Source organism: Onychomys torridus, chromosome X (genome assembly GCF_903995425.1).
Source record: "Onychomys torridus chromosome X, mOncTor1.1, whole genome shotgun sequence".
Lineage (NCBI taxonomy): Eukaryota > Metazoa > Chordata > Mammalia > Rodentia > Cricetidae > Onychomys > Onychomys torridus.
In genome coordinates this window covers 117,988,476-118,004,701 of record NC_050466.1, presented here as the reverse complement: position 1 = coordinate 118,004,701, position 16,226 = coordinate 117,988,476, and the positions used below count along the sequence as shown (strand labels likewise).

The following is a 16,226-nucleotide window of genomic DNA, read 5'->3' as shown; positions in this document are numbered from 1 at the left end:
TTACATAGATGTTATAGATAATATGTTATATTTTATGTTCAATAATTAATCTCAGTTTATCCACTCTGTAAAATGGGTATAATAATACTGTCCATTTCAGTAAGTATTGTGAGACACAAATAAGTTGATGCCTGGGAAGAGCTTTGTATATGATAGTCAAGTACTGGTTGTTATCAATATTTTATTGACCATATATTTCTGTTTAAATAAAAGTTTCTGTGTCTCTAAACCTCCAGAATGCAGGTCCTATAGCTGTTTTATTTGCTCTGTTCATCAGTGAACTATGTCTTGAGCCAGAGAAATTAGTGCATGTTATTCGATAAAAAACAAAACAAAACAAAACCACCACCACTACCAAGAAGAACTACTTCCCTGCAAAAAGCAGAGCAGGGCATGGTGACACCTTTAATCCCAGCACTCAGGAGGTAGAAAAAGACAGATCTTTGTGAGCTCAAGGCCAGCCTGGTCTACATAGGGGGTTCCAAGACAGCCAGGGCTTGTAGAGGAAGCTTATCTCAAAAAAAACAAAACTGAACAAACAACCAAAAAGAAAAAACAAAAAACAACCACTACCACCCCACAATTTTCTTAATAACTTAAGTAGAATAGTTAAATTCTATTTGGTAGTAATTGCACTAATTTTAGCCAATAATATTAAACAGTAATTTTAACATTTCAAATTGCTATCTGGGCTGTGTTTATTTGATGCTGAAAATGTCAGTTGGGCCACAAATCCCACATTTATTGTTTAATAGAATTTCATAAAGAAAAAAAAAACCATGACTAGTGACTGAAGGGTTGTAGTAGCCTCCTTGTATAGCTTTTGGGAGTCAATGAATGTGAAATAAGCAACTCACTGCCCTTTAGCCATGATTCCTTTGTTCTAAGAATTGAAGAGACAATGGCAAGAGGGGCTGAGATACTTGCTGCTCCTTGGGAATTTCCATTAGCTTGTGAGAAAAAAAATAACAATAATCAGTAAAAAAAAAAAAATGATCAGGTTAGTTTCAGAGATCGATACATGCTGTGAAGGGAATTAAACAAGACACAAGGGCAAGGAGGGAACGGCCCTAACTAGATTAGACAGGGTGCCTTGATGTAGAGGTGACTTTGCAGCCAAAAAGTTAATGACAAAGAGTAGTAGTGAACAGATACGGAGGCAGAGCCTCCCCAGCAGAAGGAAAAGCAAATGACAGTACCCCATGTGGGACCAATCAGTTATGTCTTAGGAACGAGAATGAGGCCCTGACTGAGTGTGAGCTAAGGAGAGAATTACAGAGCACAGTCACATAGGGAGGCGGGGGTTCTATACAGGAGAGTAGGGAGCTGGGGTTTCACTCATGCAGGTAACTCTCACTGCACAGTTCACAGTGACACACTCTGCTTTACACTTTGCAAGGACAGTTCTGACTGAGGTGAGCAACAGACTGCAGAGAGAGGGAGCAGGGAGAACAGTGTGGAAACTGTAGCAGGCGACTGGGTGAAGAAAGGCGTGACGCTGATGAGTGCAGAAGCAATGACAGGAAACTACACGGGCAGACAAAGGATGCTTCAGAAGTAGCACAGAGAGGAACCAGAGAGGGACTGGACGCAGACGCAGGAGAAATGACAAAGTCAAAGATAATCTCTTGCAGTTTTGTTTAACCAACTGAACGGATGAAGAATCAAGTTACAGAGAACAGAGAAGAGTGGAGGCAGAGATGCATTAGTGAGGGACTCAGACCCTCCCTGTCTTCCTCTGCATGCTTGTAATGCATCTGAAACAGTGGTTCTCAGCCTTCCTAATTCTGCGACCCTATAACACAGTTCATGTTGTAGTGATTCCCAGCCATAAAATTATTTTTGTTGCTGTATCATAACTGTAATTTTGCTACTGATATGAACCATAATGTAAATATCTGTGTTTCCTGATGGCCTTAGGTGAAAGGGTTGTTAGGCCCAAAGGGAATCATGACCCACAGGTTGAGAACTTTTGGGCGTGGCACTATACTCTATATGGAGAACAGAAATTGTTTCTCAAAGAGTGAGTCATGCCAGCAATCACCACTTCTTGGCTCAGATACACTAAATCATGTCTCACAAATACTTCCTGGGAAAAGAGTGGATGCGATGTGAAGTAACAGCTTACTGAAGTCATTCATGAGGGCAAATGAGTGACATAGCAAGATGAGACCAGTCTCCTTCATGAGTGGCCCCGGTTTAGGTGGATGCATGAGATGGCAGAAAGAACACAGGCTGTGGCCACTGGTTCGATAAGAATGAGGAGATGAATTTCAACTTCCTAGTGTGTACAGATGGAGATTCCATGTGCCGTGTTTAAGCCATCATATTTCTAAAGTATGAACACTTGCATTCCAGATTTCATCAGAGAAAGGCCAGTGTATGCAACAGTAGTCAGGAAGAAGAAGAGAGAAGAAAGTGGCATTTTCTGTAGAAGCACTTGGTTTCTCTGGACCACTGATTCTCAAAACATGGTCCTGGAACAGCTGCCTAGGCATCACCTAGGAGTAAGGGATGCAGACTCTTGGCTCCACCTTAGGTACAGAAGCAGAAACCCACTCTCCTGTGGTCTGACCCATCTCCCGTCAGAATCTACTGCCAGGTAAAGATACAGAGCTCCAGCTCTGGGCAGAAGTGAAAGAAGGTTGAAAGCAAAAAGAAATCAAAGCACACGAATAAAGTAACATGGAAATGTCACTTATCCAACAATGACGATGCGCGTACACATAGCACATAGGCAAAACTTGCAGAGAGCAGATGCTATTTCTGTTAGGGCTTTCAATCAAGAATTTAAACTGTATCAGATCACCCTTTCTCTAAGTCTTAAATACATGTATACATCATGTGTTTGACAGAAAAGGAAGATGGGTAATTCTGAACATCAGACTCTATTTTAGCAGCTCCCCTCTCTAAAGTAAAAATTTTATCTTTGAGTTGCTTAAATTGAAGAAAAGGGGCTTTTGGTAATCATCTTAGTGTTCCTCATTTCTCTAGACTATTTACAATTAGGACTAGAAAATGATCTTAGGATATGTTGCCTAACATGACTAAGGGTTTTATTTTAGCAAGGCAAATATGTTAAATGCAGTAAGTACCACTATCTTTAAAGAAAATGCCTACTCCCCAATAGAGAACAAATAACTATTTTTTTTTAATGCCTTCCTCTTAGACTTCTGGGAATGATGGCAGACAAGAAGCTCCCTCTGTGTGACCCAGGTGAAGAGTCAAAATAAAAAAAGATGGCTCTCCTCCAAAAAGAAAAAGAAAAGGAGAACTTTGGGAAATCACAGAGGTAGCGATAGGCTACCCCCAAACTACAGAGAAAAGGATGGGTGATGCAAGGATGTTAACTGAGCTAACAGTTCCAGTTCAGTGGCTCCCTGGAAGTGAGAGGGGGATTCTCATTCAGAAGGTAAAACTCGGAGCTTTAATGAAAAGAGACTGGTGCCCTGCCCTTAGGGCAGGCTCACAATGCTCCTACATTGTAGATCCAGTTAGGAGGATTTTTGTTTGCTTGTTTTATTTTTCTTGTCTCTTAAGAGAAGATTTTGCCAGGCAGTTCTAGCTGGCCTGGAATTTCCTATGTAGACCAGTCTGACCTTGATTTTCCTGCTGCTGTCTCCCAAGTTCTCAGATAACAGGTATGTGTGATCATGCCATATAAGTCGTAGATATTGCTGAAATGGGGATTCCTCTAGCAAATGGGTCAGCAGAGAAGAAGAAGGAAGAAGAGGAGGGGGAGGAAGAGGGGGTGGAGGGGGAGGAGGAGGAGGAGGAGGAGGAGGAGGAGGAGAAGAAGAAGAAGAAGAAGAAGAAGAAGAAGAAGAAGAAGAAGAAGAAGAAGAAGAAGAAGAAGTCCATTTTGTCACTTTGTACGACTTGGAGGCAATGATTGAATGTCATCTATCTCAGTCTGAGTCAACTTGGGGAGCCTGAGAGCAGGGACCGACCACAAAGGAGGGACCCCAGGATGAAAGTGCTGTTAGAGGCAGCTGTGGAAAGCTGGAAGGTTGGACACTGTTCAGAAGAGAAGTATGCAGCAAAAGATACCTCTCAAACAGCAAATAACACAGGGAAAGGTAGCTTTACCTGGGGGGTGGGGGGCAGGAGCAGATGCCACCAACTGCCACTAGTCCTGGAGTTTGATAGCCCTGAAGTGGAGAGCAACAGAAGAAACAACCTCTGGAGCCCCCTATCTGCCATTCCCTGCCATAGAGGCCCAGACTTGGAAGCTCAAGCTGAATTCTGGACACCCACAGCTGCATCCCTCTAGTAGGGTGAATCATACATGGGGGGGGGCATAGAACTATGAAGACACCTATGCTGATGTACAGATTTCAGTGTTGTGAGACCCCCCTCATTATAATAGCCACTACATGTGATACAATTAGAGGAGTCTTAGGAGGATGGAAGAACCTGGCCAGCCCACAGAAATGAGGCCAGCACAGGACCCTTCCATATAAAGAAGGAAAACTGACAATACAAGACAATTCTGGTGACCATTGGTCACTTGTCCAAAGCAGGTGCAACAATCTAGGCCACAGGAAGGCTAAGAATCCATGAATTCAAATGGTCTCTCCTCACTCCTGTGCATAAACTAGCCATCACTCAGTTCTGATGCCCTAGAAGGAGCTGTGCCAACACTTCGTGTTTTTTCCCTTCTCCTTTTTATTTATTTTTGGACCCCCTATGATCATCCTTATCTGTTTTCCTATACTTTCAGCAGGGTTTTTACTTTGTTATACTTTAAATTTTTGTGTTTCTATTTTCATTCCATTTATACATTCATCTAATTTTGTGCATGCATTCTTTCAAGCATGTACAATATTTTCTCTTTTCTCTGCCTCCCCTCATCTTTGTGAGTCTCTTCTTTTGTTTTTTCATTACAGTCTTAGCAGGATTGTGATGTTATCATATTACTTTTCATTAAAAAAGAAAATTCTTGGGGTTTTATTGTTTTATTTCTCTTCTTACATTTATCTAATTTTGTTTCTGAATAATATTTATTAATGGAAATGTTTGGGTTTTGTTTTTTAAATTTTCTGTACTATTTCACTTTTCTCCCTGATAATATTCCTCTCTACTCCTCTTTTTCATTTCCCTTACTTTTACCTAGTATGTCTTCCTCTAGTTACCCCTTTTCTATGCCTTCTTTCTTTATTTCAGTCATTTTACTATTTCTACACTTTTAATAATTTTTAAGTCCATATCCTGTTCTACAGTAGTTTTGCAATTTTCTGTTTTATGGTTTTTGGTAATGTATTATTAAGTTTTAATTGATTTAAATGTATTCTTGTATCTTGTACAGTTTGATTGTGTTGCTGTTAGAACTGCTTTCTCCTCTGAGTTGTACTGCTAATTGAGACCTCAAGAGTAGACATCTCAAGAAGCTCCCCAAATAATACTAGAAAAGATATCCAAACCAACAGATCAGAAAATCACAATGCAGACATACAAGAAACATGAAAAAACAAGGCAACATGAAGTCTCCAGGAGATCATGATTCCTTAAGTACTGGATTAAAAGATTGTAAAATAAGTAACATGCCAGATAAATACTTAAAAGTTTTCTGGTAAAATTGGCCAACCATGTCAAAGAGGATTCAAATGAGCTGATAAATTCAACCAAGAACTGCTGGGGATGCTGTGAATGTGGGGCTCTGATTGATTGATAAATAATTCCAATTGGCCAGTAGCCAGGCAGGAAGTATAGTGTGGGCAGGATAAGTAGAGAAGAAAATTCTGGGAGGTAGAAGGCTGAGTCAGGAGACGCTGCCAGCCGCTGCTGCTATGAGAAAATGTAAGGTACCAGTAAGGCACAAGCCACATGGCAACTTATAGATGAATAGAAATGGGTTAATTTAAGATATAAGAACTGGATAGCAAGAAGCCTGAGCCATTAGGCCAAACAATTTAAATAATATAAGCGTCTGTGTGTTTATTTGGGTCTGAGTGGCTACGGGTCTGAGCGGGACTGGAGAAAGCTCCAACTACAAAGGATCTAGAAAGGAAAGTTAGCAACATAGAAGAAAGGTGAGCAAATGAATGAGAATGTCAGGATGATATATGAAAAAGTCACTGATGTGGAAAATGTCAGTAAGATATGTGAAGAAAGTCACTGATATGGAAAATATCAGTAAGATATATGAAAAAGTCACTGATGTGGAAAATATCAGAAAGATATATGAAAAAAGTCACTGATGTGGAAAATATCAGTAAGATATGTGAAAAAGTCGCTGATGTGGAATAAAAATCCAGCAGCAACAACAACAATAAAAACACAAACAAATAGAAACATGGGAATTTAAAAAAAATCAATGATTCAAACAAAAATACAGTGGAAAGCATCAGTACTTGACTGAGATAGTCAGTAGAAAAGCTGTCAGAGATGGAACACAAGATCTAGAAAATACTACATTCAAAAATCAATAAAGAAAAAAAAGTATGACTATAGCATCCAAGAAGTCTGAGATATGATCAAGAGACTAAACCTAAGAATCTATATTGCTGTGGATATCACTCTGTGTAAATAAAGTTCTGATTGGCCAGTGGCCAGGCAGGAAGTATAGGCAGGACAAGAGAGAAGAGAATTCTGGGAAGTAGAAGGTTGGGGAGAGACATCACCAGCTGCTGCCATGAAAAGCAACATGTAAAGACACTGGTAAGCCACAAGCCATGTGGCAAAGTATAGACTAACAGAAATGGGTTAATTTAAGATAGAAGAAGCAGATAACAAGAAACCTGCCATGGCCATACAGTTTGTAAGCAATATAAGTCTCTGTGTGCTTTCTTGGTTGGATCTGAGCAACTGTGGGACTGGCGGGTAAGAGAGATTTGTCCTGACTGGGCCAGGCAGGAAAACTCTAACTACACTATATGATGGAAGAAGGGGTTGAGGAAAACTCATATCGAGTAACATCAAGCTTCCTCTGATGTTACTCCTATTTTTTATTTCGCCCTCTTTGTGTGAATATCCATCTATTTCTGAATTAATGTTTGAAATTAATGTGTTTGAAAACAACAGTCTCTTCCAGGGTAATGTATAACATCTGAGGTTGTACAATGGGACATGAATAAGTGTTGTGAATGTGTGTGTGTGTGTGTGTGTGTGTGTGTGTGTGTATCACAGAACTAGAAAGGGGTCCAGGATAGTGGAGGAAGAGATCTTGAGGGGTAGGGAGAATGTAGTAGAATACTTATGGCCTGAAGGCAGTGGTGGGGATATTTAGGATGTAATGACAAAAATCAGCAAGGAGGATCTATAAGAGATAGGGTAAGTCAATGAGGACATGCTAGGAAAAAACTACAATGACACATACGTGTGACAAATATGCAACAAAACCTGTTATTTTGTACCCTAACAAAATTTTGAATAAAAAAGGACAAATAGCTTTCTTTTGGCAAAGCAGTTGCTGATCATTTTATTGCATATTTTCATGCTACCAATGTGCAAGAGTAAAGTGAAAACAGAAAGACCAGAGCTGCCCTTCTGCCTCATCTCCGTACATTCCAACAACTGAACAAATATAAAGGGCTACAGATGTGTACTGCCCTATACTGGACCAGAACAAATGGATTGTGGGAAACAATGTTCTAGAGGGTACCAGGGCAAGAAGTGCTTAGGAGATAGCCAGATTCCAGTTAGAGATAAAGGGGAAGGTACTATCTGGAAAAGTATGATTCGAGATGGATGGTCTGAAAGAGACCAAATGTCCAGAGGTTGAAAACTCCAGGGATTTTATGACCAAGCCTTGAACAGTTGGAAGCACCTTTAATTAAATGTGTACACTTTTATTGTATCTATCACATGCAAAGATGGGGCTGGAGAAAGCTGAATAAGATACCATATTATACACCAGAAGCTCAAAGAAGTGTTATCAAACAGAGGTCTGGAAAACATAAAATAACATTTAGAACCTTTTGAAAACTCTGAATTAGAGCTACTGTGTGGTACATAATAGTCATTGTGTCTGATGAATGAATACACTGAACTCTTGTAATCCTAAGACTCTTACATTTTTAATGGGCTAGGCTATTCCCATTTTCAAGTTGTGGATAAGCATTTGAATAACCAATTCTACACAAAGGCATTAAGAAAAATGAATAGTACATGTGAAGGGATCTAATAAAGTTTAAAATATTGTATACCTATGAGGATACAACTCCAAATATAAACTCTGACTACATCATAAATCATGACTTTGGAAATGTGCCTTTTTCAAAAGTGGAATTATTTATTGGACTGTGATGTTAATATCACAATAAGAACAAATGACGTTATGCGAGTTGAGAAGGGAACTGCTCCATGCTGAGGGCAACACTGCTGCCTCCCCACGTTGGAGTGTTATTGGTTGTGATTGTTGCCACAGTGGCCCATCAATCATGCACTTGAGTTGTTCTTTTAGCAGGCCTTTGTGATTCCCTCATACTACTATTCTATCAAACACGCAAGAGTTTATCACCTCTGTGATCACTGTTGTTTTATTACTTTGTTTTTTATAACTTGGAGAAAAATTCACCAAGTTTAGCCCTAGCTGGCCTGAAACTTGCTATGTAGATCATGCTGGTCTTGAACTTGTGGCAATGCTCCTATCACTACCTCCTGAGTGCTTGGATCAGATGCATGTGCCATCATGCCTGTGTTTGTCTTTCTTTAATACTGAAGGGAATAATACACAGAGCTTTTTAAAGTACTGAGTCATTAACACAAGAATCATTAACTTTAAGCCAATGGTTCTCAACCTGTGAGTTGCGACCCCTTGTGTGTATGGGGGGGGTCCAATGACCCTCTCACAGTGGTCACCTAAGACCATCTGCATACCATATATTTACATTGTAATTCATAACAGTAGCAAAATTACAGTTATGAAGTAACAATGAAAATAATTTTGTGGTTGGGGCGGTCACTACAACATGCGAAACTGCATTAAAGAGTTGCAGCATTAGGAACGTTGAGAATCACTGCTTGAGAGAAAGAGAGAGAGAGAGAGAGAGAGAGAGAGAGAGAGAGAGAGAGAGAGAGAGAGAGAGAGAATATGTGAGTGTTCTCGGGGCAGGGTAGATAGCTTTTGTGGACTGCAGCACGTTAAAGTCAGAAAGAAAGTCCGAAAGAGAAAACTAGGGAACAAACAGTATTGATTTGGTGGTTTTGTTGTTGGAACATTAGTGGTCATTGTCATGAAAAGATGGCCCAGACCTTCCTGTTCTGCAATGGTGGTGCAAATGGTGACAATATATTCAGCAAGGCCAGCTCACTTGGTTGTTAAGGAGCCATGAAACACTGCCCCAAGCTTGGAGCTAAGTCTTTGGCCTTCAATCTCTTCACCTCTTAAGTCTAGGTTCTACGAGGCTGTTTTAGAAAACATAAACCAAAGAACTGGGAGAGCTACAGTACACCGACAAGCTGACTTGGCACACTCCTCCTTTGTCTTTGATACAAAGGCAGTGTGTTTGGTACTTTGAGTATGTTGAGAGCTCCTGGAGAACCATTTAGGGTTCTTTCTTGCCAGGGTTATACACTGAGGATAGGTTCCTAACAATTCTAGGCAATGAGAGGACATTTATGGGTCAGAGATACATCTGCATCTTGAGCATTAAGAGGTTTCAAGCAAAGGCATGTCTGCAAATGATTTACATACAACCCTAACACTATTCACTGGGCTGAGAGTAGAGTGAAGAATTGAGACCTTTCTGTTTAAACACTGAGGGATGCAGGCCAGCCAGAGCCCAGGGAAAGGCTCAGACAAGTGAACAGTCTTATCTGAAGGAAGAAATACTACCGAGTGAGAATTTTTCAAAATAAAAATGCAACAATAGCTAATTATCTCTTTGAGAAATTTGGAGCATGCTGAATACACACTATTATCAGTGCCTATAATCAAAATTTTCCATTGAAAAAATGATTTAGCAAAAATATTTACCTGTGTGGTGACATTCATTTCTTTTTGTTTTTTTATTATATCTTTCTGCTTCAGTATCTGCAATATACAAAGCATTTCTATAAAATTTGAAGACATCGAAAACATTCACAAAACGCAATTTCTAGTTTAAAAACTTTCTCGGAGTGTTAGAGCTTGCATTGTAACTCTTGAGATGCTTTACAGTCCAGAGTTACTAATGAGATGTTAAAATAATCCCTTTGTTGATAATTTTTAAAGCTGTAATCTACTTCAATGAAGTGTTTAGAAACCAACCTAAGATGCATGGGGTCTATAAGTGATAGCACCGGATACAGTCATGGAAAGCACTCTGAGCTGGTTGTTTGTTTGTTTGTTTGAAGCTGTTTGTAAGTCACAGAGGCTTAGACAGTTGACTAGAGGAAGCCTTTGAGGCAGTGAAGGAAGAGAGTAAAAAAGAATTAAAAATTTACTTTATTCAAAGGGAAATAGAAGAAAAGCTTTGGAAACCCACAAAGGCAGCAAAAAGGTAGGGAAAATAACAGGGAAAAATACATAAAACACAAGATGCAGACAAGCAAGAACCTGAGGAGGACCCAGAAGCTGCTTCCAAAGGGAAGCCTGTTGGAGGCCAGGCCTCCCTTCTCACTACAAGCCAGGCTCCCAGGAACATCAGCTCCAGTGGCCGGTGCAGATGAGACAGGGATCACACTGGTGGATCAGTCAGCAGGAGAAAGATAACATTTTGTCGTGACATACCGCTCAAGGGCTGCTGAACATGGCCTTTTTTTCCCCGTTTTACTTGCATATATTAATTGTATGTAATGGTAGGTTTCACTGTGACACTTTCACACACACACACACACACACAGTATTCTGAGCACATTCACACACATCTCTCAACCCTTTCTTGCCTGCCACCCAGTGCTACTGCTCAGCCCTTTATCTTTCCCAACCAGTTCTTCTATCAATGGACCATTGTCCTCTCCCTCCCTCTCTCTTTTTGTCTCTCTTCCTGTCTCCCTCTCCCCCTTTTTCCCCCTCCTCCCCTCTCCCTTCTCCCTCCCTCTTTTTTTCCTCCCTCTGCTCTGCCCCCATTTCTTTATGATCCACTGAGTTTAATTAGGATGTTCAGAGGAGCATAGTTGATTAAGGAGTTATTTACATGAGCTAAAATAGTGCTACGTGATTGAAGGAAGACAAGGCCTTTTAATTAACTGTATTTATATCTTCATGGAGGGATGGCATCTCATGATCCCCTCCTTCTTCTGTGACAGAATGTTGATGGGCCAAGTCTTATGCTGATAATCTTAGCTTTTGAGAGCTCAACTGTGGCTCTTCTTGGTTATCTATTTGACTACATCTGGAATTAACCTAAAATACACATATACCTGTGAGGGATTTCTTTTAAGTAACTAAATTATTTGAAGTTGGAAGACCCACTTCTAATCCAGATCTCTGAAGTGGGAAGGTATAACTTTAATGCAGATCTTTTGAGGTGGGAGGGCCCACCTTTGTTCTGGGCTGTACCTTTTGCTGGCAGCCAATATAAAGGACATGGAAGAAGGAAGCTTTCTCTTTGCCAGCTTGCTCTCACTGGCAAGTCCATTTTTTCACTGCAATTATGGCCTGCTTCCTTGGAATTCTGGTATATACTGAAGAGCAGCTGAGAAATCCAGCCTCATGGACTGAACAACTACTGGATTCTTGGACCTTTTATTGATAGACAGCCATTGTTGGACTAGCTGAACATGGCCTGTAAGCCATTTTAATAAATCCCCCATATATATATATATATATATATATATATATATATATATATATATATATATATATATATATAATTATTCTATAAGTTCTGTTCTTCCTCAAGAAACCCTTGACTAATACAGCAATACTACAAGGCTGTGCCATGGTCTATACCACTTTAAGAGAGAAACTATTCTTAAAATGTTTTTTTTATAAATATAAAACTATCTATTCTTAAAAACTGAGGTACCTTGAAGACCTGAGACCAGAGACTATCCAGAGGGGGCCTGCTACACCTTCAGAGAGAGCAAAGGCCAAGGAAAAAAATGCACCTTTACCATACAGGAAGGCTGAATATTAACGGGCTGTGTTACATTTAATTTTTATTTATGCTTTTGTTATTCAGGTTCATACATTTGGATAATTTTGTTAAAACATTTTTCATTTGGAGAAAATGTTTTTTTTCCTTAGTTTCTTTTTTGATCTCTGTGTTTCCTCTTCCTGCCTATGTTTAGTAGTATTTTAACCCTATTGGCTTTAAATTTGTAAATAAATTTTTACTGTGTGTGTGTGTGTGTGTGTGTGTGTGTGTGTGTGTGTGTGTGCGCCACAACGAATATGAGGACTTAGGAAATGTTCAGCTTTCTCTTTTCTACCATGTGAGTCAAACTCTGATCACTAGCGCCTTTACTCAATGAACCGTCTTGCCAGTCCCAATATCCTTTCCTTTATGTATATTCATTGTACTGTGTTACATAGGGATACTTTCTTCAAATTATATATTATACATTGAATATATTCCTTCCCTGCACCCCACCTTCCCATTTCTAAGCTTTCCTCCTCTATTTAGTCCCTTGTTCCCTTAGACAATTTTGCTTCTACTTTAATGTCATATATACATACACATATGATTTTGTGCATTTACATCAATTCTAGGGACCACAGATGAAAGAAAACATACAATGTTTGTTTTCTAGGACTGGCTTATTCACTTAACATGATTACTTTCAGCTACATGCATTTCCTTGAAAACTATATTCACTCTTTGATACTGAAAAAAACCTTCATTGTACACACATACACACACACACACACACACACACACACACAAATTAGAAGGTAGGATCTACATATCAGAACAATATGCAGTATTTGTCTTTCTTTGCCTCAGTCATTCCACTTAATATGCTATTTCTACTTTCATAAATTTTCCTCCAAATTTCATTATTCTTTTTTCCCCAATGTCCATGATGAGTTTATTTCATAGGGAATCCTCATCCCACCCAACCCCCCAAAAAATCCCATGATTTTCTCAGATACCACACAGTGCCTGGCACTTTGAATTTCTCTTTCATCACAGCATATATAAAAAGAAAACAAAAAAAACATTAAAAATATACTCCTTAAATTAGCAGATTTAAAAGGAAATCTTGAATCAGTGTTATGTTATGCTTTGATTAAAACTATCTATAAACCAAAGTGCATTTGTATAAAGATAGCAGCATTTCTATTAGGGTATAGGTTATTTTGCTTTATTGTGGTCTTTTATCTCGATATTAAACTTTTAAAGCTTTCTTCATTAAGAGTCATTCTTCTGCAATACATAAGTTATTGATCCACTGAATTTCTGAACCAGTTTTTTTTTTTTCTGTGCTTTTCTGCTATACATCATTATACAAATGGTACACGCCTTTAGAGCAGGCACAGTCCCATGCTGCACTTACTGGAACTTAGGACGAGGGAGAGCATATGAAATGACAGATCAGCAGTCTAATCCTTTGGCTCATCTTTTTGAAGAAATCACCAGATGAAACTTACAAATCACTGATAAATTCATCTTTTTGGTTAACAAGCAGATCCATTTGGTACATTACTGCTTCAAATGCAACACTGCTTTAAAATGACCGCCCTCGTATTCCCATCTTGCTGCTCAAGGATGCCACTGTTTGTAACTGGTGTAAGAGGACAGGATGATACAGTAAGGAATGGAGTGGATGGTACAGATTAAAACGAATATTTTAGGCCTAATTTGTTTTTCTGCACAACTACGAAAATATGTACCATCTTCAAGATAAAATAACAAAGAAACACATAATTTTTTGTTATGAAATACCTATACAAAATTTTAAAATTTACACCATCTGAGCTGCCAAGGAAGGTTTAAAAAAGTATCTTTTTTTCCATACATAAAGCTTCCTCTCATCAGTAGGTCCCTAAGAACTTAGGTTCAAAATGTCCAGCACTCAATAGAGGGAAGAGAGCCGTAATTCCCCTTTCTGCTCTCTCTAACCCCAACATAAGACAAAAACGAAGGTCAGATGTTGACAGTAGTGTATTCTACTTATTATGAACAACTGAAATTGAGAAACAATCAGGATGGGAGGCTACTGACACGTGGAGTGCCTGAGGGATGCATAAGGCACTTTGTGCGAGAGCAGCATCCTGGCGCAGGGTGGTGGACACGGGCTGCGGGGGCTCCTCCGTCGGCCGGACGCACAGGAACATCTCGGACAGCAGAGAAGACACAGCAGGTCGAACTCGGGTGAGTGCTACCCCTACGTGGTCACTCGGTTAGTGGCGTGGTTGACCTCGTTTTTGTTGGAATCCAGTCCTTTGGCGGTGTTCCTGTCGTTCCCTAAGTTCTCCACCGTCTTTTTCATGTTCTTCAACTCCCCTGTGTGTGGAGTGGCCCGCCTCTGAAGTGTTCTCAATTTCATCTTCATCCTTTTCATCTTCCAAAAACCGGATTGCACTGACTCTGTGTACCATGAGGTCATTCCAGGCATCCTCAGAGACGTCATTCACCAGGCTTTCCAGGGCACCACAGTGAGGCAGGCTGTCTTGGGAGATAGGTTCAGAAGGCAGCTGAGGAAGTAAGTAAGACACAGGTTAAAATCTTCTCCCCTGTGGTGCGGTCGGTGTCTGTCTGGAACGTGAGTAGAGGCTGGGACTGGTTGTCTGATAACCACAGGGCTTTTAACTTCATAGTCGTCAGAGACAAGGGCAGGTGACGCAACCTGTTCCCTGCCACATCCAGGACATAAAGTTCCATGGCCTGCAACACTTCCGCTTGTATTCGAGTCAGTCTGTTGTCCCGGACACAGAACTCAGTGAGGTGGCAGCATCCTCCAATCTCTTTTGGTAAAGACACCAGTTTATTTCTGTCTGCATTCAAGTTGTTTAACTCCTTAAGTTTTCCGATGCTCTTAGGTAAAGTCAGGAGACAGTTTTCTGTAAGAACTAATTCCATGAGATTTTCACAATCCCCAACTGCTTCAGGCAACTGTGTGAGTCTGTTCTGATCCAGCTTCAAGATTGACAGTTTCTTTAGTTTTCCAATGCCATCAGGAATTGTTTCCAGTAAGTTCTGGGAAATGACTAAGTCTATTAAAGAAGTCAGGCCACTGATTTCATCAGGAAGTCTTTCCAACCTGTTTTCAAAGACATCTAAGCAGTGCAGGCTCTTCAGATTGCATATTTCCTGAGGTAATTCAGACAGTTGATTTCCATCCAACCAAAGATCCTTCAGATGTAGGAGCGCCCCAATTGATTCTGGCAAATTATAGATTTCATTGTTTCCTAAATCAAGTTCTTCGAGTCTCCTCAGTTGGGTGAGAGAGTCAGGAAGGTACGTAAGAAGATTCTCTCTCAGTTCCAGTGAAGCCAGGTTATAGAGACATTTCGAGACACATCAAGCTCTACCAGCTGAATGAAGTTTGCTATTTCCGGAGGGAGCCGCTGAATTTCATTGTCACTGAATCCAAGCTTTCGTGATTTAACTAGCTGGAAAAATTGCTCGGGGAGCTCCTGGAACTGGTTGGCACCCAGCAGCAGCTCCTCCAGGCTGCGGGCATAGCGGTAAATCTCCTCGGGGACATAGACCAGCCAGCAGTGGTGCTTGTCGATGGCCTCCACATGATGGTTGCACTGCCACAGGGGAATGCAGTGGAACATCACCGCCCCCGCCGCCTGAGCCTTGTCCCGAACCACGGAGCCCGGGGCTTGGAGCCTGCTCTGCCCGGCTGCCCCGCTGCTCCCCACCCGTGGCCCCCTCTGCGCTCCTTGCTGGCCCCAGGCTCACGCCTCGCAAGGGCCCTGAGGAAGTCAGGAGAACCCTCGCCTGCTTCCCGCGCCTTCGCCTTCGCCACGGCCGGAGCGCGTCCCCTCCCACCTCCCCCACCCAAATTTCATTATTCTTTATGACTGAGTAAGATTCCATTGCATATATATATATATATATATATATATATATATATATATATATATATATATATATATACACATTTCATTATCCATTTATCTTTTGATGAGCATCTAAGTTGTTCCATTTCCTTTCTGCTATGAATAGAGTAGCAATAAACATGGATGTGCAAGTATCTCTGAACTAGAATATAGAGTTATTTGGGTATATGCCTAGAAGAGGTATATCTGGGTCACATAGTAGTTCTGTTTTTAGTGTTTTCAGACCCTACCAATGAATTCCATAATGGCAGCACCAGTTTACTGTGAATAAGTATTGTTTTTAACTAAATCTAAATTATTCAATTTTAGCAATAAAGACTTGGGAGCTAGATGCCAATGT

The 16,226-nt window shown here is 40.4% G+C and overlaps 1 protein-coding gene and 1 pseudogene across 1 annotated transcript in view; both read right to left on the bottom strand.

Annotated features, from left to right (window-relative positions):
* Nucleotides 1-14,149, bottom strand: part of LOC118574784 (protein sel-1 homolog 2-like) — an 83,288-nt gene extending 69,139 nt beyond the window's left edge. The window contains 1 exon segment of the mRNA XM_036175663.1: nt 14,068-14,149. Within this exon segment, the coding sequence (XP_036031556.1) occupies nt 14,068-14,149 (82 nt within the window).
* A 50-nt stretch (nt 14,150-14,199) lies between these two features.
* On the bottom strand, nt 14,200-15,598 carry LOC118574481 (annotated as a pseudogene).
* Nucleotides 15,599-16,226: the final 628 nt, after the last annotated feature.